The sequence below is a fragment of the Pseudophryne corroboree genome, chromosome 3, assembly GCF_028390025.1.
Source record: "Pseudophryne corroboree isolate aPseCor3 chromosome 3, aPseCor3.hap2, whole genome shotgun sequence".
Taxonomy (NCBI): domain Eukaryota; kingdom Metazoa; phylum Chordata; class Amphibia; order Anura; family Myobatrachidae; genus Pseudophryne; species Pseudophryne corroboree.
In genome coordinates this window covers 162,746,307-162,766,741 of record NC_086446.1, presented here as the reverse complement: position 1 = coordinate 162,766,741, position 20,435 = coordinate 162,746,307, and the positions used below count along the sequence as shown (strand labels likewise).

The 20,435-nt window shown below is 50.1% G+C and overlaps 2 protein-coding genes across 4 annotated transcripts in view; one reads left to right on the top strand and one right to left on the bottom strand.

The window, feature by feature from the left end:
- MARS2 (methionyl-tRNA synthetase 2, mitochondrial) overlaps positions 1 to 3,348 on the bottom strand; it is a 353,599-nt gene extending 350,251 nt beyond the window's left edge. The window contains exon 1 of one of the 3 annotated variants that reach the window (XM_063958539.1): positions 2,845 to 3,348. In XM_063958539.1, the coding sequence (XP_063814609.1) occupies positions 2,845 to 3,079 (235 nt within the window). In that variant the 5' untranslated portion in view covers positions 3,080 to 3,348. The remainder of the gene's footprint in view (positions 1 to 2,844) is intronic. The other 2 variants (XM_063958540.1, XM_063958538.1) reach the window with 2 other exon arrangements.
- A 417-nt stretch (positions 3,349 to 3,765) lies between these two features.
- AIFM1 (apoptosis inducing factor mitochondria associated 1) overlaps positions 3,766 to 20,435 on the top strand; it is a 232,204-nt gene continuing 215,534 nt past the window's right edge. Inside the window, exon 1 of the mRNA XM_063958536.1 lies at positions 3,766 to 3,920. Coding sequence (XP_063814606.1) covers positions 3,836 to 3,920 — 85 coding nt within the window. The 5' untranslated portion in view covers positions 3,766 to 3,835. The remainder of the gene's footprint in view (positions 3,921 to 20,435) is intronic.

Here is a 20,435-nt window from a genome sequence, read left to right as displayed (position 1 = left end):
ATAGTGTGCCCATGTCTCCTGCGGATCCGGTCTATACCCCATGGTCCTTTTGGAGTCCCCAGCATCCTCTAGGACGTAAGATACATTTTATAAAATAGTTGTCTTTCAATTAGGTGGCGCTATAACCTTTACCAGAAGGGATAAAATGCTGTCTACCTGGACTTCCCTCTTAATTTATGATTGCAATCACCTGTGTTGAAGCACCTTCTTATCAATAAAATAGTTCAACACAGGTGACACAAATCATATATTCAATGGGAAGTCCAAGTAGAGAGCATTATGTCACTCCTGTAAAGGGTCATATTGGGAGGTATGCACAATCTATTATACACCCCCCTTCCACCAGGGGCCCCCTGTCTTAAGTGACCCGAGTACTCCCAATTTTTAATCTGGCCCTGACTTCATTAACATAAATACTTTCTGGGAAACTCTTTGGTGCACCAGTAACACAGTGAGCAGGGGCTGATATTTTTCGCTGCCACTCCCTGGGATCCTTTGATTGGCTAGAGCATGAAAAGGGGACGGGGCTTCTATGAATCACTCTCCCCATACTTGTGTTTGGGGACGCGATATGTACACTTATTCAAGGGCACTGCTGGAGAAAGCTGACATTTGACAGCCGATGCATTGCACCGGGGCGCGCAATTCTGAAGGGGCCCGAGCCGGCAGCATTATCAATACTACTGAGTCTAATTGACTCATTATAGTAGCCGTCACAGTGGACTCATAATTAAAGAGGCAGAACTGAAATCCGGTCGGAGTAGAGGGAGGGGAAACCATCTCCTCCTCATAGGGGCCAGGACAGCTTCCCCAGGACCGGGCGGTGGCCCGCCCCTTTCTTCTTATCTCTACCGTTACGCTGTACCACCTGCCTTCACCTCTACTCTGCTGCTCTCTCACCTGCTTGCAGTACCACCAGCTCTCCATTCTACCTGTCACCCTCTCTCCTGCTCTCTCCCATCCAGACGGACCATGCAAGCCCCCTCCTTCCATTCTATCCTGCTTCCCTCTCTCATGCTCTCTCCCATCCAGACGGACCATGCAAGCCCCCTCCTTCCATTCTATCCTGCTTCCCTCTCTCATGCTCTCTCCCATCCAGACGGACCATGCAAGCCCCCTCCTTCCATTCTATCCTGCTTCCCTCTCTCATGCTCTCTCCCATCCAGACGGACCATGCAAGCCCCCTCCTTCCATTCTATCCTGCTTCCCTCTCTCATGCTCTCTCCCATCCAGACGGACCATGCAAGCCCCCTCCTTCCATTCTATCCTGCTTCCCTCTCTCATGCTCTCTCCCATCCAGACGGACCATGCAAGCCCCCTCGTTCCAATTCTACCCTGCTTCCCTCTCTCATGCTCTCTCCCATCCAGACGGACCATGCCTGCGCCCTCCTTCCATTCTACCTTGCCGCCCTCTCTCCCATCCAAAGGGACTATGCCTGCGCCCTCCTTCCATTCTACCCTGCCGCCCTCTCTCCCATCCAGAGGGACCATGCCTGCGCCCTCCTTCCATTCTACCCTGCCACCCTCTCTCCCACCCAGAGGGACTACGCCTGCGCCCTCCTTCCATTCTACCCTAAAGCCCTCTCTCCCATCCAAAGGGACCATGCCAGCCCCATCCTTCCATTCTACCCTGCTTCCCTCTCTCCAGCTCTCTTCCATCCAGAGGGACCATGCCTTCGCCCTCTTTCCATTCTACCCTGCCGCTCTCTCTTCTCCTCCCTCCCATCCAGAGGGACCATGACCCTATTGCCCTCTCTCCTGCTCTCTCCCATCCAGAGGGACCATGCTCGTCCCCTCCTTCCATTCTAATCTGTCTGCAGCTCCATAGAACAGAGGAGCTGGTTGGTACATATGGAGGGGACTGGGGATGTTCTAAAGTTATTGTGGGGTGGGGAGTGTAGTGTAGTGTGCCAATGTAGCGCTGTGCATGGGGAGTTGTAGTGTAGTGATGTAGCGCTGAGCATAGGGGGGATGTAGTGTAGTGAAATAGCGCTGCGCATAAGGGGGATGTAGTGTAGTGATGCAGCACTGTGCATGGGGGATGTAGTGTAGTGATGTAGTGCTGTGCATGGGGGGGATGTAGTGTAGTGATGTAGCGATGCGCATAAGGGGGATGTAGTGTAGTGATGCAGCACTGTGCATAGGGGGATGTAGTGTAGTTATGTATGCTGCGCATAGGGGTGATGTAGTGTAGCGCAGAGCTTGGGGGATGTAGTGTAATGTTGTAGTGCATAGGACAGCGGGATATAATGCAGCATATAGGGGGATGTACTGTAGTGATGAAGTGCAGCATAAAGGTGGGTGTAGTGATGTAGTGCAGCAATGTAGTGTAGTAAGGTAGTGCAGTGTAGAGAGATGTAGTGTAGTGTTGTAGTGCAGGTACACATTGCTTTGGAGGGGGCACAGGCTCTCTTTGCTAACCACCTCGTTTTTCTTTAGCGTGATGGGGGCCGAAAGCATACTGTATTTTTGCACCTGGACCCCCCACTTGTTAGTTCCGTCACTGCAATTAAATGCCCAGTTAGCACTGATAAAGGGCTTTCACTGCTCCATGAATAGACACCCTCATGTAGTAACTCACAATGACCAGATGTTTTCCAAAATATGCTTGAAGAATGACAGCAATAATCTAATTAGTTGCGGAAACACAGTAGTGCTAATGTGATTATTAAATAAATCCTACGGAGTATATAATGAAAAAGGAAGATGAAAGGAAAACAAAAAAAATCTGAATTTCATGTATGCATACAGTAGAGTAGTTACAGTAAGTGCTGTTAGAGTAGATTTCTTGTATCATTTCCCAAATGTTGTATAAAGTTTTTATTCAGCGTTGCTCGTTCTTACCAGTGCTCAGTCTCGTGTCCCTCCCACATAGCGCGGAGTACCGGTGCTGCACATCAGCCAGCAGAGCAGAGTACACGTGTCCCAGATGTGGAGCTGCGTTCACATAGAATATCGGGGTGGTGAGAAGATGCGGCCGTGCGTTTCGGCCATCCCCGTACCCGGCCTTGCTCACAAGCGTTAACAAGCTGCACTTTCGCAGACTACGGACAATTTGCCATTTACCAAAATACCACATTTTATCGATGGCCTAATCGTTCAAATATCAAATTCATTAAGTAAATGTGCTTTGATTACATTTACTCTACAGCATAAACAAGATGTAGGATTCAAAATAATTGCTATTTACTAGGTGTCATCAGAAGCATGACCAATACTTGACCTTCGAAGTGCTTGCTGAACTATAATAACCGGGTTGGTTCTATATCGGAGGGGCTGAAGGGACCTTGTGACGTATTGAGGGGAGGAGCTACGTCACCAGGGGGAGGAGCTACGGGCGAACAGGGTACCCGAAAAGTACCCTCGCGGGCTCGCTTCGCTCGCCACGCTTCGGGCACGGTGGCTCGCTCCGCTCCGCTTCGCTCACCACCTAATTACTAAAGGTAATAGTTGGTGGCGTGGATAGTAGAGGAACTATCCCGCTGGCCTAGCTCCTCCCCCTTGCGTCGTAACTCCTCCCCCTTACGGAAAAGGTCCCTTAGCCCACTTGATTCTAGCATCTACCATAATTAACAGTGCCCCTGCTGCTACGAGTCCGACCGGTAACCATTTAGGTTTCGGCCACCGGGGAGCCATGCAATGAACGCACTTGCTGTAAAGGACTTCAGTTACAGACGGTGCCGGTTACAGTGACAGCATGTTTGTCAGAAACATTTTCCGTATAACGAGTTTCCAACCTTGCCCTTATTAAACATGGCCGCGTTGCGTTTTCCCCCTCCCACCGGAAATCGTAAGGAAGGCGAGTGACGGACGGTGGCAGTGACTTTATACTGTTATGGCGCTCTCCAGGGTTGCTTTGCTAGGGCTACGAGCTGGCCATGGTCGGGTTCAGACAAAGTGCAAATTGCGCTCCTATAGCAGTAAGTACAATATCGGGATCTAGGAAGCTTTCTCCTTTCCAGTTACTCTGATGCCATATGAAGTTTGTTGCTCACATGTTAATTTGCCCTTCAAGCATTTCCCTGCTATCTGCTTATAAGCAATGCTGCGTCCTGTTCATGGCGTGTGAACCAAAAGTGGAGTATTGCTGGAAATGTAACAGTGACTATATGGGACAAGCGCTGCTGGCAGCTCTATCTGCAATATTTTAGAGAAAGTTTGTGCCAGTAATTAGGTTTCTTCAATTTCCCCTGTATTGGCAAGTGATGGAATTCAACAGCTACTTACTCTGTGGACAATAATGTCTAAATTGAATGATGAGCTGCAGTCTTTCATTTATTTTTATTTACATCTGTTGTTCCTTATCAGTAATGCTGGGTACACACTATCGGCCGTTCCATTGAACGGGTGATATATCTGTAGAGCATTCACAGGTGTGTATACCTGATATGTCTGAACAATATTGTTCACAGACATATCTGGTCAACCCTGCAACACAGCCAATGCCAATTTCTCTAACGTCCTAGTGGATGCTGGGGACTCCGTAAGGACCATGGGGAATAGACGGGCTCCGCAGGAGACAGGGCACTCTAAGAAAGAATTAGGACTACTGGTGTGCACTGGCTCCTCCCTCTATGTCCCTCCTCCAGACCTCAGTTAGAATCTTGGTAGATGCTAGAATCAAGTGGGCTAAGGGACCTTTTCCGTCTGGGGGAGGAGCCCGGACAGAGATGGGTGCACTTTAGTGAGCTCTCCTGAGCTTGCTAATAAGAAAGTATTTTGTTAGGTTTTTTTATTTTCAGAGAGCTCTGCTGGCAACAGACTCTCTGCTACGTGGGACTGAGGGGAGAGAAGCAGACCTAACTGCGGATAGGTCATGCTTCTTAGGCTACTGGACACCATTAGCTCCAGAGGGATCGAACACAGGAACGCACCCTTGGTCGTCCGATCCCGGAGCCGCGCCGCCGTCCCCCTCGCAGAGCCAGAAGACAGAAGCCGGCGAGAGAAGCAAGAAGACTTCAAAATCGGCGGCAGAAGACTCCTGTCTTCATATGAGGTAGCGCACAGCACTGCAGCTGTGCGCCATTGCTCCCACATTAAACCCACACACTCCGGTTACTGTAGGGTGCAGGGCGGGGCGCCCTGGGCAGCAATTGAGTACCTCTTGGCATAATAGGGCATATATACAGTTGGGCACTGTATATATGCATGAGCCCCCGCCATTATTTTACACAAAATCGCGGGACAGAAGCCTGCCGCTGAGGGGGCGGGGCTTCTTCAGCACTCACCAGCGACATTTTCTCTCCACAGCTCCGCTGAGAGGAAGCTCCCCAGGCTCTCCCCTGCAGAATCACGGTAGAAAGAGGGTAAAAAGAGAGGGGGGGCACATAAATTTAGCGCAAAATCATTAATACAGCAGCTACTGGGTAAACACTAAGTTACTGTGTAATTCCTGGGTTATATAGCGCTGGGGTGTGTGCTGGCATACTCTCTCTCTGTCTCTCCAAAAGGCCTTGTGGGGGTTCTGTCCTCAAATAGAGCATCCCCTGTGTGTGTGGTGTGTTGGTACGCTTGTGTCGACATGTTTGACGAGGAAGGCTATGTGGAAGCAGAGCATTTGCAGATGAATGTGGTGTCTCCGCCGACGGCGCCGACACCTGATTGGATGGATATATGGAAGGTGTTAAATGATAATGTAAACTCCTTGCATAAAAGGTTGGATAAAGCTGAAGCCTTGGGACAGTCAGGGTCTCAACCCATGCCTGATCCTACAGCGCAGAGGCCGTCAGGGTCTCTGAAGCGCCCACTATCCCAGATTGTTGACACGGATTCTGACTCCAGTGTCGATGGCGATGATGCAAAGTTGCAGCCTAAAATGGCTAAAGCCATCCGCTACATGATTATAGCAATGAAGGATGTATTGCACATTTCAGAGGAAAACCCTGTCCCTGACAAGAGGGTTTATATGTTTGGGGAAAAAAAGGCAAGAAGTGACTTTTCCCCCTTCACATGCGTTAAATGAGTTATGTGAAAAAGCTTGGGATTCTCCTGATAGGAAAGTGCAGATTTCCAAACGGTTACTTATGGCGTATCCTTTCCCGCCAACGGACAGGTTACGATGGGAATCCTCCCCTAGGGTAGACAAAGCTTTGACACGCTTATCTAAGAAGGTGGCCCTGCCATCACAGGATACGGCCACCCTAAAAGATACTGCGGATAGGAAGCAGGAAGGTACCCTGAAGTCCGTTTATACACATTCAGGTACCCTACTGAGGCCGGCAATTGCGTCGGCCTGGATGTGTAGTGCTGTAGCAGCATGGACAGATACTCTGTCTGAGGAACTTGATACCTTGGACAAGGATACTATATTACTGACCCTGCGGCATATAAAAGACGCTGTCCTATATATGAGGGATGCCCAGAGAGACATTTGCCTACTGAGCTCTAGAATAAATGCAATGTCAATTTCTGCCAGAAGGGTCCTGTGGACTCTGCAATGGACAGGTGATGCCGACTCAAAAAAGCACATGGAGGTTTTACCTTATAAGGGTGAGGAATTGTTTGGGGACGGTCTCTCGAACCTAGTTTCCACAGCTACGGCTGGTAAGTCAAATTTTTTGCCATATATTCCCTCACAACCTAAGAAAGCACCGTATTACCAAATGCAGTCCTTTCGATCGCAAAGAGGCAAGAAAGTCCGAGGTGCGTCTTTTCTTGCCAGAGGCAGGTGTAGAGGAAAGAGGCTGCACAATACAGCTAGTTCCCAGGAACAGAAGTCCTCCCCGGCATCCACTAAGTCCACCGCATGACGCTGGGGCTCCACAGGTGGAGCCAGGAGCGGTGGGGGCGCGTCTCCGAAATTTCAGCCACCAGTGGGTTCGCTCACAGGTGGATCCCTGGGCTATACAGATTGTGTCTCAGGGATACAAGCTGGAATTCGAAGTGATGTCCCCTCACCGTTACCTCAAATCGGCCCTGCCAGCTTCCCACATAGAAAGGGAAGTAGTGTTAGCGGCAATTCACAAATTATATCTCCAGCAGGTGGTGGTACAGGTTCCCCTCCCTCAACAGGGAAGGGGTTACTATTCCACAATGTTTGTGGTTCCGCAACCGGACGGTTCGGTCAGACCCATATTGAATTTAAAATCCCTGAACATTTACCTGAAAAGGTTCAAGTTCAAGATGGAATCGCTCAGGGCAGTCATTGCGAGCCTGGAAGAGGGGGATTTTATGGTGTCTCTGGACATAAAGGATGCTTACCTGCATGTCCCCATTTATCCACCTCATCAGGAGTACCTCAGATTTGTGGTACAGGACTGTCATTACCAATTCCAGACGTTGCCGTTTGGTCTGTCCACGGCACCGAGAATATTTACCAAGGTAATGGCGGAAATGATGGTGCTTCTGCGAAAGCAAGGAGTTACAATTATCCCATACTTGGACGATCTCCTCATAAAGGCGAGGTCCAGAGAGCAGTTGCTGATCAGCGTAGCACACTCTCGGGAGGTGTTACAACAGCACGGCTGGATTCTGAATATTCCAAAGTCGCAGCTGATTCCTACGACGAGACTGCCCTTCCTGGGCATGATTCTGGACACAGACCAGAAAAAGGTGTTTCTCCCGGAGGAGAAGGCCCAGGAGCTCGTGACTCTGGTCAGAGACCTGGTGTCGGTGCATCAATGCACGCGAGTCCTGGGAAAGATGGTGGCGTCATACGAAGCCATTCCCTTCGTCAGGTTCCATGCGAGGACCTTTCAGTGGGATCTGTTGGACAAGTGGTCCGGGTCGCATCTTCAGATGCATCGGCTGATCACCCTATCCCCCAGGGCCAGGGTGTCTCTTCTGTGGCGGCTGCAGAGTGCTCACTTTCTCGAGGGCCGCAGGTTCGGCATACAGGACTTGGGTCCTGGTGACCTCGGATGCAAGCCTCCGAGGGTGGGGGGCAGTCACTCAGGGAAGAAACTTCCAGGGGCTGTGGTCAAGTCAGGAGACTTGTCTGCACATCAATATCCTGGAACTAAGGGCCATATACAACGCCCTAAGTCAAGCGGAGCCTCTGCTTCGCAACCAACCGGTGCTGATTCAGTCAGACAACATCACCGCAGTGGCTCATGTAAACCGCCAGGGCGGCACAAGAAGCAGGGTGGCGATGGCAGAAGCCACCAGAATTCTTCGCTGGGCGGAGAATCACGTGCAAGCACTGTCAGCAGTGTTCATTCCGGGAGTGGACAACTGGGAAGCAGACTTCCTCAGCAGGCACGACCTCCACCCGGGAGAGTGGGGACTTCATCAAGAAGTCTTCACACAGATTACAAATCGATGGGAACTGCCACAGGTGGACATGATGGCATCCCGCCTCAACAAAAAGCTACAACGGTATTGCGCCAGGTCAAGAGACCCTCAGGCGATAGCTGTGGACGCACTAGTGACACCGTGGGTGTTCCAATCGGTTTATGTGTTTCCTCCTCTTCCTCTCATACCCAAGGTGCTGAGAATCGTAAGAAAAAGAGGAGTGAGAACAATACTCATTGTACGGGATTGGCCAAGAAGGACTTGGTATCCGGAACTGCAAGAAATGCTCACAGAGGACCCATGGCCTCTGCCTCTCAGACAGGATCTGTTGCAACAGGGGCCCTGTCTGTTACAAGACTTAACGCGGCTGCGTTTGACGGCATGGCGGTTGAACGCCGGATCCTAGCGGAGAAAGGCATTCCAGATGAAGTTATTCCTACGCCGATAAAGGCTAGGAAGGACGTGACAGCAAAACATTATCACCGTATATGGCGAAAATATGTTGCTTGGTGTGAGGCCAGGAAGGCCCCTACCTAGGAATTCCAGCTGGGCCGTTTCCTTCACTTCCTACAGTCGGGAGTGACTATGGGCTTAAAATTAGGGTCCATCAAGGTCCAGATTTCGGCCCTATCCATTTTCTTTCAAAAGGAACTGGCTTCTCTACCTGAAGTTCAGACGTTTGTAAAGGGAGTGCTGCAACTTCAGCCCCCTTTCTCTGACGTCCTAGTGGATGCTGGGAACTCCGTAAGGACCATGGGGAATAGCGGCTCCGCAGGAGTCTGGGCACAACTAAAAGAACGCTTTTAGACTACCTGGTGTGCACTGGCTCCTCCCACTATGACCCTCCTCCAAGCCTCAGTTAGATTTTTGTGCCCGGCCGAGCTGGATGCACACTAGGGGCTCTCCTGAGCTCTTAGAAAGAAAGTATATTTTAGGTTTTTTATTTTACAGTGAGACCTGCTGGCAACAGGCTCACTGCAACGAGGGACTAAGGGGAGAAGAAGCGAACCTACCTGCTTGCAGCTAGCTTGGGCCTCTTAGGCTACTGGACACCATTAGCTCCTGAGGGATCGACCGCATGGAACTGGCCTTGGTGTTCGGTCCCGGAGCCGCGCCGCCGTCCCCCTTACAGAGCCAGAAGCAAGAAGAAGTCCGGAAAATCGGCGGCATGAAGACTTCTGTCTTCACCAAGGTAGCGCACAGCACTGCAGCTGTGCGCCATTGCTCCTCATACACACTTCACACTCCGGTCACTGAGGGTGCAGGGCGCTGGGGGGCGCCCTGAGCAGCAATAAAAACACCTTGGCTGGCAAAACAATCACAATATATAGCCCCAGAGGCTATATATGTGATAATTACCCCTGCCAGAATCCTTAAAAAAGCGGGAGAAAAGTCAGCGAAAAAGGGGCGGAGCTATCTCCCTCAGCACACTGGCGCCATTTCTCCCTCACAGCTCCGCTGGAAGGAAGCTCCCTGGCTCTCCCCTGCAGTCTACACTACAGAAAAGGGTAAAAAAGAGAGGGGGGGCACTAAATTTAGGCGCAGTAAATATTATAGCAGCTATAGGGGACATAATTCAGTTAGTCCCTGCATTATATAGCGCTCTGGTATGTGCTGGCATACTCTCTCTCTGTCTCCCCAAAGGGCTTCTGTGGGGTCCTGTCCTCTGTTAGAGCATTCCCGGTGTGTGTGCGATGTGTCGGTACGGCTGTGTCGACATGTTTGATGAGGAAAATTATGTGGAGGCGGAGCAGATGCCTATAGAAGTGATGTCACCCCCTGCGGGGCAGACACCTGAGTGGATGGTTTTATGGAAGGAATTACGTGCAAGTGTCGACTCCTTACACAAAAAATTTGACGACATGCCAAATGCGGGACAGCCGGCTTCTCAGCTCGTGCCTGCCCAGGTGTCTCAAAGGCCATCAGGGGCTCTAAAACACCCGCTACCTCAGATGGCAGACGCAGATGTCGACACGGATACTGATACCAGTGTCGACGACGATGAGTCTAATCTAATGTCCACTAGGGCCATTCGTTGCATGATTGAGGCAATGAAAGAGGTGTTACACATTTCGGATATAAACCCAGGTACCACTAAAAAGGGTATTATGTTTGGGGAGAAAAAACTACCCGTAGTTTCTCTGACGTCCTAGTGGATGCTGGGGACTCCGTCAGGACCATGGGGATTAGCGGCTCCGCTGGAGACAGGGCACAAAAATAAAGCTTTAGGATCAGGTGGTGTGCACTGGCTCCTCCCCCTATGACCCTCCCAGTTAGGTTTTTGTGCCCGTCCGAGCAGGGTGCAATCTAGGTGGCTCTCCTAAAGAGCTGCTTAGAAAAAGTTTTTAGGTTTTTTATTTTACAGTGAGTCCTGCTGGCAACAGGCTCACTGCAACGAGGGACTTAGGGGAGAAGAAGTGAACTCACCTGCGTGCAGGATGGATTGGCTTCTTAGGCTACTGGACACCATTAGCTCCAGAGGGATCGAACACAGGCCCAGCCATGGAGTCCGGTCCCGGAGCCGCGCCGCCGACCCCCTTGCAGATGCCGAAAAGTGAAGAGGTCCAGAAACCGGCGGCAGAAGACTTTTCAGTCTTCATGAGGTAGCGCACAGCACTGCAGCTGTGCGCCATTGTTGTCACACACTTCACACCAGCGGTCACGGAGGGTGCAGGGCGCTGCGGGGGGTGCCCTGGGCAGCAATGAGAATACCTTGTTCTGGCTAAAAAATACATCACATATAGCCCCTGGGGCTATATGGATGTATTTAACCCCTGCCAGGTCTCACAAACACCGGAGAAGAGCCTGCCGAAATAGGGGGCGGGGCCTATCTCCTCAGCACACAGCACCATTTTCCTGCTCAGCTCCGCTGCGAGGAAGGCTCCCAGGACTCTCCCCTGCACTGCACTACAGAAACAGGGTAAAACAGAGAGGGGGGGGCACTTTTTTGGCGTTTTTTGATATATTAAGCTGCTATAAGGGAGACAACACTTCTATAGGGTTGTTCCTATATATTTATAGCGCTTGGGTGTGTGCTGGCAAACTCTCCCTCTGTCTCCCCAAAGGGCTAGTGGGGTCCTGTCTTCGATAAGAGCATTCCCTGTGTGTCTGCTGTGTGTCGGTACGTGTGTGTCGACATGTATGAGGACGATGTTGGTGTGGAGGCGGAGCAATTGCCGGTAATGGTGATGTCACTCCCTAGGGAGTCGACACCGGAATGGATGGCTTTGTTTATGGAATTACGTGATAATGTCAGCACATTACAAAAATCAGTTGACGACATGAGACGGCCGGCAAACCAGTTAGTACCTGTACAGGCGTCTCAGACACCGTCAGGGGCTGTAAAACGCCCTTTACCTCAGTCGGTCGACACAGACCCAGACACGGACACCGAATCTAGTGTCGACGGTGAAGAAACAAACGTATTTTCCAGTAGGGCTACACGTTATATGATCACGGCAATGAAGGAGGCTTTGCATATCTCTGATACTGCATGTACCACAAAAAGGGGTATTATGTGGGGTCTGAAAAAACTACCTGTAGTTTTTCCTGAATCAGACGAATTGAATGAAGTGTGTGATGAAGCGTGGGTTAACCCCGATAGAAAACTGCTAATTTCAAAGAAGTTATTGGCATTATATCCTTTCCCGCCAGAGGTTAGGGCGCGCTGGGAAACACCCCCTAGGGTGGATAAGGCGCTCACACGCTTATCAAAACAAGTGGCGTTACCGTCTCCTGAAACGGCCGCCCTCAAGGATCCAGCGGATAGGAGGCTGGAAACTACCCTGAAAAGTATATACACTCATACTGGTGTTATACTGCGACCAGCCATCGCCTCTGCATGGATGTGCAGTGCTGGGGTGGTTTGGTCGGATTCCCTGACTGAAAATATTGATACCCTAGATAGGGACAGTATTTTATTGACTTTAGAGCAATTAAAGGATGCTTTTCTTTATATGCGAGATGCTCAGAGGGATATTTGCACTCTGGCATCGAGAGTAAGTGCGATGTCCATATCTGCCAGAAGAAGTTTATGGACGCGACAATGGTCAGGTGATGCGGATTCCAAACGGCATATGGAAGTATTGCCGTATAAGGGGGAGGAATTATTTGGGGTCGGTCTATCGGATTTGGTGGCCACGGCAACAGCCGGGAAATCCACCTTTTTACCTCAGGTCCCCTCCCAACAGAAAAAGACACCGTCTTTTCAGCCGCAGTCCTTTCGTTCCTATAGGAACAAGCGGGCGAAAGGACAGGCATATTTGCCCCGAGGCAAAGGAAAGGGTAAGAGAGTGCACCAAGCAGCTTCTTCCCAGGAGCAGAAGCCCCCCCCGGCTTCTGCAAAGCCCTCAGCATGACGTTGGGGCTTTACAAGCGGACTCAGGGGCGGTGGGGGGTCGACTCAAGAATTTCAGCGCACAGTGGGCTCACTCACAGGTGGACCCCTGGATCCTGCAGATAGTATCTCAGGGTTACAGTTTGGAATTCGAGAAGTCTCCCCCTCGCCGGTTCCTAAAGTCTGCTCTGCCAACGTCTCCCTCAGACAGGGCGACGGTATTGGAAGCGATTCACAAGCTGTATTCTCAGCAGGTGATAGTCAAGGTACCCCTCCTACAACAGGGAAAAGGGTATTTCTCTATCGTCCTAAGTGGATGCTGGGGTTCCTGAAAGGACCATGGGGAATAGCGGCTCCGCAGGAGACAGGGCACAAAAAAGTAAAGCTTTTACCAGATCAGGTGGTGTGCACTGGCTCCTCCCCCTATGACCCTCCTCCAGACTCCAGTTAGATTTTTGTGCCCGGCCGAGAAGGGTGCAATCTAGGTGGCTCTCCTAAAGAGCTGCTTAGAGAAAGTTTAGCTAGGTTTTTTATGTTACAGTGATTCCTGCTGGCAACAGGATCACTGCAGCGAGGGACTGAGGGGAGAAGGAGTCAACTCACCTGCGTGCAGGATGGATTGGCTTCTTGGCTACTGGACATCAAGCTCCAGAGGGACGATCACAGGTACAGCCTGGATGGTCACCGGAGCCGCGCCGCCGGCCCCCTTGCAGATGCTGAAGACAGAAGAGGTCCAGAATCGGCGGCTGAAGACTCCTGCAGTCTTCTAAAGGTAGCGCACAGCACTGCAGCTGTGCGCCATTTTCCTCTCAGCACACTTCACACAACAGTCACTGAGGGTGCAGAGCGCTGGGGGGGGCGCTCTGAGAGGCAAATAAAAACCTTATTAGAGGCAAAAAATACCTCACATATAGCCCACAGAGGCTATATGGAGATATTTAACCCCTGCCTAACTTCAAAAATAGCGGGAGACGAGCCCGCCGAAAAAGGGGCGGGGCCTATCTCCTCAGCACACAGCGCCATTTTCTCTCACAGAAAAGCTGGAGAGAAGGCTCCCAGGCTCTCCCCTGCACTGCACTACAGAAACAGGGTTAAAACAGAGAGGGGGGGCACTGATTTTGGCGATATTGTGTATATATATAAAAGATGCTATAAGGGAGAAACACTTATATAAGGTTGTCCCTATATAATTATAGCGTTTTTGGTGTGTGCTGGCAGACTCTCCCTCTGTCTCCCCAAAGGGCTAGTGGGTCCTGTCCTCTGTCAGAGCATTCCCGGTGTGTGTGCTGTGTCGGTACGTGTGTCGACATGTATGAGGACGATGTTGGTGAGGAGGCGGAGAAATTGCCTGTAATGGTGATGTCACTCTCTAGGGAGTCGACACCGGAATGGATGGCTTATTTAGAGAATTACGTGAGAATGTCAACACGCTGCAAGGTCGGTTGACGACATGAGACGGCCGACAATCTATTAGGACCGGTCCAGGCGTCTCAGAAACACCGTCAGGGGTTTTAAAAACGCCCATTTACCTCAGTCGGTCGACACAGACACAGACACGGACACTGAATACAGTGTCGACGGTGAATAAACAAACGTATTTCTCATTAGGGCCACACGTTAAGGGCAATGAAGGAGGTGTTACGTGTTTCTGATACTACAAGTACCACAAGAAAGGGTATTATGTGGGAGTGAAAAAACTACCTGTAGTTTTTCCTGAATCAGATAAAATAAAATGAAGTGTGTGATGATGCGTAGGGTTACCCCGATAGCAAATATTGGCGTTATACCCTTTCCCGCCAGAAATTAGGGTACGTTGGGAAACACCCCTTAGGGTGATAAGGCGCTCACACGCTTATCAAGTGGCGTTACCGTCTCCAGATACGGCCGCCCTCAAGGAGCCAGCTGATAGGAAGCTGGAAAAATATCCTAAAAAGTATATACACACATACGGTGGTTATACTGCGACCAGCGATCGCCATCAGCCTGGAGATGCAGTGCTGGGTTGGCTTGGTCGGATTCCCTGACTGAAAATATTTTATTCATGTAGAGCATTTAATAGGATGCATTCTATATATATGTATGTGAGATGCACAGAGGGATATTTGCTCTCTGGCATCAAGATAAGTGCGTTGTCCATATCTCCCAGAAGATGTCAGGGACACGACAGTGGTCAGGTGATACAGATCTCATACGGCAGATGGAAGTATTGCTGTATAAAGGGAAGGAGTTATTTGGGGGTCGGTCCATCGGACCTGGGGACCACAGCAACAGCTGGGAAATCCAACCTTTTTTACCCCAAGTTACATCTCAGCTAAAAAAGACACCGTCTTTTCAGCCTCAATCTTTCCTTTCCCATGAGGGCATGCAGGCAAAAGGCCAGTCATATCTGCCCAGACATAGAGGTAAGGGAAGTAGACTGCAGCAGGCAGCCCTTTCCCAGGAAAAGAAGCCCTCCACCGCGTCTGCCAAGTCCTCAGCATGACGCTGGGGCCGTGCAAGCGGACTCAAGGTGGGGGGGTAGTCTCAAGAGTCTCAGGGCGCAGTGGGATCACTCGCAAGTTGACCCCTAGATCGTACGAGTATTATCCCAGGGGTAAAGATTGGAGAGTCGAGACATCTTCTCCTCGCAGGTTCCTGAAGTCTGCTTTACCAACGGCTCCCTCCGACAGGGAGGCAGCATTGGAAACAATTCACAAGCTGTATATCCAGCAGGTGATAATCAAAGTACCCCTCCTACGACAAGGAAAAGGGTATTATTTTTCCACACTATATTGTGGTACTGAAGCCAGACGGCTTGGTGACACATAGTCTAAATCTAAAATGTTTTGAACACTTACATAAAAGGTTCAAATCGAGATAAAGTCACTCAGAGCAGTGATAGCGAACCGGAAAAAAGGGGACTATATGGTGTCCCTGGACATCAAGGATTACCTCCATGTCCAAATTTTGTCCTTCTCATCAAGGGTACCTCTGGTTCGTGGTACAGAACTGTCAATATCAGTTTCAGACGATGCCGTTTGAATTATCCACGGCACCCCGGGCCTTTTTACCAAGGTAATGGCCGAAAAGATGTTTCTTCAAAGAAAAAAGGCATCTAAATTATCCCTTACTTGCACGACCTAAAAAGGGCAAGTTCCAGAGAACAGTTGGAGGTCGGAAGAGCACTATCTAAAGTAGTTCTTCGACGGCACGACTGGATTCTAAATATTCCAAGAATCGCAGCTGTTTTCCGACGATACGTCTGCTGTTCCTAGGGATGATTCTGGACACGGTTCAGAAAAAGGTTTTTCTTCCCGAGGAAAAAGCCAAGGAGTTATCCGACCTGTCAGGAACCTCCTAAAACCAGGAAAGGTGTCTGTACATCAATGCACAAGAGTCCTGGGAAAAATGGTGGCTTTTTACGAAGCAATTCCATTCGGCAGATTCCATGCAAGAATTTTCCAAAGGGATCTGTTGGACAAATGGTCAGGGTCGCATCCTCAGATGCACCTGCGAATAACCCTGTCGCCAAGGACAAGGGTATATCTTCTGTGGTGGTTGCAAAAGGCTCATCTATTGGAGGGCCGCAGATTCGGCATACAGGATTTGATCCTGGTGACCACGGACGCCAGCCTGAGAGGTTGGGGAGCAGTCACACAAGGAAGAAACTTCCAGGGGGTATGGACGAACCTGGAAAAGTCTCTTCACATAAACATTCTGGTACTAAGAGCAATCTAAAATGCTCTAAGCCAGGCGGAACCACTCCTGCAAGGAAAACCGGTGTTGATTCAGTCGGACAACATCACGGCGGTCGCCCATGTAAACAGACAGGGCGGCACAAGAAGCAGGAGTGCAATGGCAGAAGCTGCCAAGATTCTTCGCTGGGCGGAGAATCACGTAATAGCACTGTCAGCAGTGTTCTTCCCGGGCGTGGACAACTGGGAAGCAGACTTCCTCAGCAGACACGATATTCACCCGGGAGAGGGGGGTCTTCATCCAGAAGTCTTCCACATGCTAATAAACTGTTGGGAAAGACCAATGGTAGACATGATGGCGTCTCGCCTCAACAAGAAACTGGACAAGTATTGCGCCAGGTCAAGAGATCCACAGGCAATAGCTGTGGACGCACTGGTAACACCTTGGGTGTACAAATCAGTATATGTGTTTCCTCCTCTGCCTCTCATACCAACGGTATTGAAGATTATACGGTGAAGAGGAGTAAGAACAATACTAGTGGCTCCGGATTGGCCAAGAAGGACTTGGTACCCGGAACTTCAAGAGTTGGTCACGGACGACCCGTGCCCTCTACTTCTGAGAAGGGACCTGCTACAACAGGGTCCCTGTCTCTTTCAAGACTTACCGCGGCTGCGTTTGACGGCATGGCGGTTGAACGCCAGATCCTAAAAGGGAAAGGCATTCCAGAAGAAGTCATTCCTACCTTGATTAAGGCAAGGAAGGAAGTCACCGCGAAACATTATCACCGCATTTGGCGAAAATATGTCGCGTGGTGCGAGGATCGGAGTGTTCCGACGGAGGAATTTCAACTGGGTCGTTTCCTACATTTCCTACAATCAGGATTGTCTATGGGTCTCAAATTGAGATCTATTAAGGTTCAAATTTCGGCCCTGTCAATATTCTTCCAAAAAGAATTGGCCTCAGTTCCTGAGGTACAGACTTTTGTTAAAGGAGTACTGCATATACAGCCTCCTGTGGTGCCTCCGGTGGCACCGTGGGATCTAAATGTAGTTTTAGATTTCCTCAAATCCCATTGGTTTGAACCATTGAATAAGGTGGATTTTAAATATCTCACATGGAAAGTGACTATGTTACTGGCCCTGGCTTCCGCCAGGAAAGTATCTGAATTGGCGGCTTTATCTTATAAAAGCCCTTATCTAATCTTCCATTCGGATAGGGCAGAACTGAGGACTCGTCCGCATTTTCTCCCTAAGGTGGTATCAGCGTTTCACCTGAACCAACCTATTGTGGTGCCTGCGGCCACTGGCGACTTGGAGGACTCCAAGTTGTTGGACGTTGTCAGAGCCTTAAAAATATACATTTCAAGGACGGCTGAAGTCAGAAAATCTGACTCGCTGTTGATACTATATGCACCCAACAAGTTGGGTGCCCCTGCTTCTAAGCAGACGATTGCTCGTTGGATTTGTAACACAATTCAACTTGCTCATTCTGTGGCAGGCCTGCCACAGCCTAAATCTGTTAAGGCCCATTCCACAAGGAAGGTGGGCTCATCTTGGGCGGCTGCCCGAGGGGTCTCGGCATTACAATTCTGCCGAGCAGCTACGTGGTCGGGGGAAAACACGTTTGTAAAATTCTACAAATTTGATACCCTGGCAAAAGAGGACTTGGAATTCTCTCATTCGGTGCTGCAGAGTCATCCGCACTCTCCCGCCCGTTTGGGAGCTTTGGTATAATCCCCATGGTCCTTTCAGGAACCCCAGCATCCACTTAGGACGATAGAGAAAATAAGAATTTACTTACCGATAATTCTATTTCTCGGAGTCCGTAGTGGATGCTGGGCGCCCATCCCAAGTGCGGATTATCTGCAATACTGTACATAGTTATTGTTAACAAATTCGGGTTATATTGTTAAGGAGCCATCTTTAAGAGGCTCTTTCTGTTATCATACTGTTAACTGGGTTTAGATCACAAGTTGTACGGTGTGATTGGTGTGGCTGGTATGAGTCTTACCCGGGATTCAAATTGCCTCCCTTATTGTGTACGCTCGTCCGGGCACAGTACCTAACTGGAGTCTGGAGGAGGGTCATAGGGGGAGGAGCCAGTGCACACCACCTGATCTGGTAAAAGCTTTACTTTTTTGTGCCCTGTCTCCTGCGGAGCCGCTATTCCCCATGGTCCTTTCAGGAACCCCAGCATCCACTACGGACTCCGAGAAATAGAATTATCGGTAAGTAAATTCTTATTTATTCCACACTATTTGTGGTACCGAAGCCGGACGGCTCGGTAAGACCTATTCTAAATCTGAAATCTTTGAACCTGTACATACAAAAATTCAAGTTCAAGATGGAGTCACTCAGAGCAGTGATAGCGAATCTGGAAGAAGGGGACTTTATGGTGTCCCTGGACATCAAGGATGCTTACCTGCATGTCCCAATTTGCCCTTCACATCAAGGGTACCTCAGGTTCGTGGTGCAAAACTGTCATTATCCGTTTCAGACGCTGCCGTTTGGATTGTCCACGGCACCTCGGGTCTTTACCAAGGTAATGGCCGAAATGATGTTTCTTCTGCGAAGAAAAGGCGTATTAATTATCCCTTACTTGGACGATCTCCTGATAAGGGCAAGGTCCAGGGAACAGCTGGGGGACGTAGTAGCACTAACCCAAGTAGTGCTGCAACAGCACGGGTGGATTCTGAATTTTCCAAAATCTCAATTGACCCCGACGACACGTCTGCTGTTCCTGGGAATGATTCTGGACACGGTTCAGAAAAAGGTGTTTCTTCCGGAGGAGAAAGCCAGGGAGTTATCCGAACTTGTCAGGAACCTCCTAAAACCAGGGAAAGTGTCTGTGCATCAATGCACAAGAGTCCTGGGAAAGATGGTGGCTTCTTATGAAGCGATTCCATTCGGCAGATTCCACGCACAAACTTTTCAGTGGGATCTGCTGGACAAATGGTCCGGATCGCATCTGCAGATGCATCAGCGGATAACCTTATCGCCACGGACAAGGGTGTCTCTTCTGTGGTGGTTGCAGAGTGCTCATCTGTTAGAGGGCCGCAGATTCGGCATACAGGACTGGGTCCTGGTGACCACGGATGCCAGTCTGAGAGGCTGGGGAGCAGTCACACAGGGAAGAAATTTCCAGGGCTTGTGGTCAAGCCTGGAGAGATCACTTCACATAAATATCCTGGAGCTAAGGGCCATCTACAATGCTCTAAGCCTGGCAAAACCCCTGCTTCAGGGTCAGCCGGTGTTGATCCAGTCGGACAACATCACGGCAGTCGCCCACGTAAACAGACAGGGCGGCACAAGAAGCAGGAGAGCAATGGCAGAAGCTGCAAGGATTCTTCGCTGGGCGGAAGATCATGTGATAGCACTGTCAGCAGTGTTCATTCCGGGAGTGGACAACTGGGAAGCAGACTTCCTCAGCAGACACGATCTACACCCGGGAGAGTGGGGACTTCATCCAGAAGTCTTCCACATGATTGTGAACCGTTGGGAAAAACCAAAGGTGGATATGATGGCGTCTCGCCTCAACAAAAAACTGGACAGGTATTGCGCCAGGTCAAGAGACCCTCAGGCAATAGCTGTGGACGCTCTGGTAACACCGTGGGTGTTCCAGTCAGTGTATGTGTTTCCTCCTCTGCCTCTCATACCAAAAGTACTGAGAATTATACGGCAAAGGGGAGTAAGAACGATACACGTGGCTCCGGATTGGCCAAGAAGAACTTGGTACCCAGAACTTCAGGAGATGCTCACGGAAGATCCGTGGCCTCTACCTCTAAGACGGAACCTGCTTCAGCAGGGACCGTGTCTATTCCAAGACTTACCGCGGCTGCGTTTGACGGCATGGCGGTTGAACGCCGAATTCTAAGGGAAAAAGGCATTCCGGAAGAGGTCATTCCTACACTGGTAAAAGCCAGGAAGGAGGTGACTGCACAACATTATCACCGCATTTGGAGAAGATATGTTGCGTGGTGTGAGGCCAGGAAGGCCCCCACGGAGGAATTTCAATTGGGTCGATTCCTACATTTCCTGCAAACAGGATTGTCTATGGGCCTCAAATTGGGGTCCATTAAGGTTCAAATTTCGGCCCTGTCGATTTTCTTCCAGAAAGAATTGGCTTCAGTTCCTGAAGTCCAGACTTTTGTAAAAGGAGTACTACATATACAGCCCCCGGTTGTGCCCCCAGT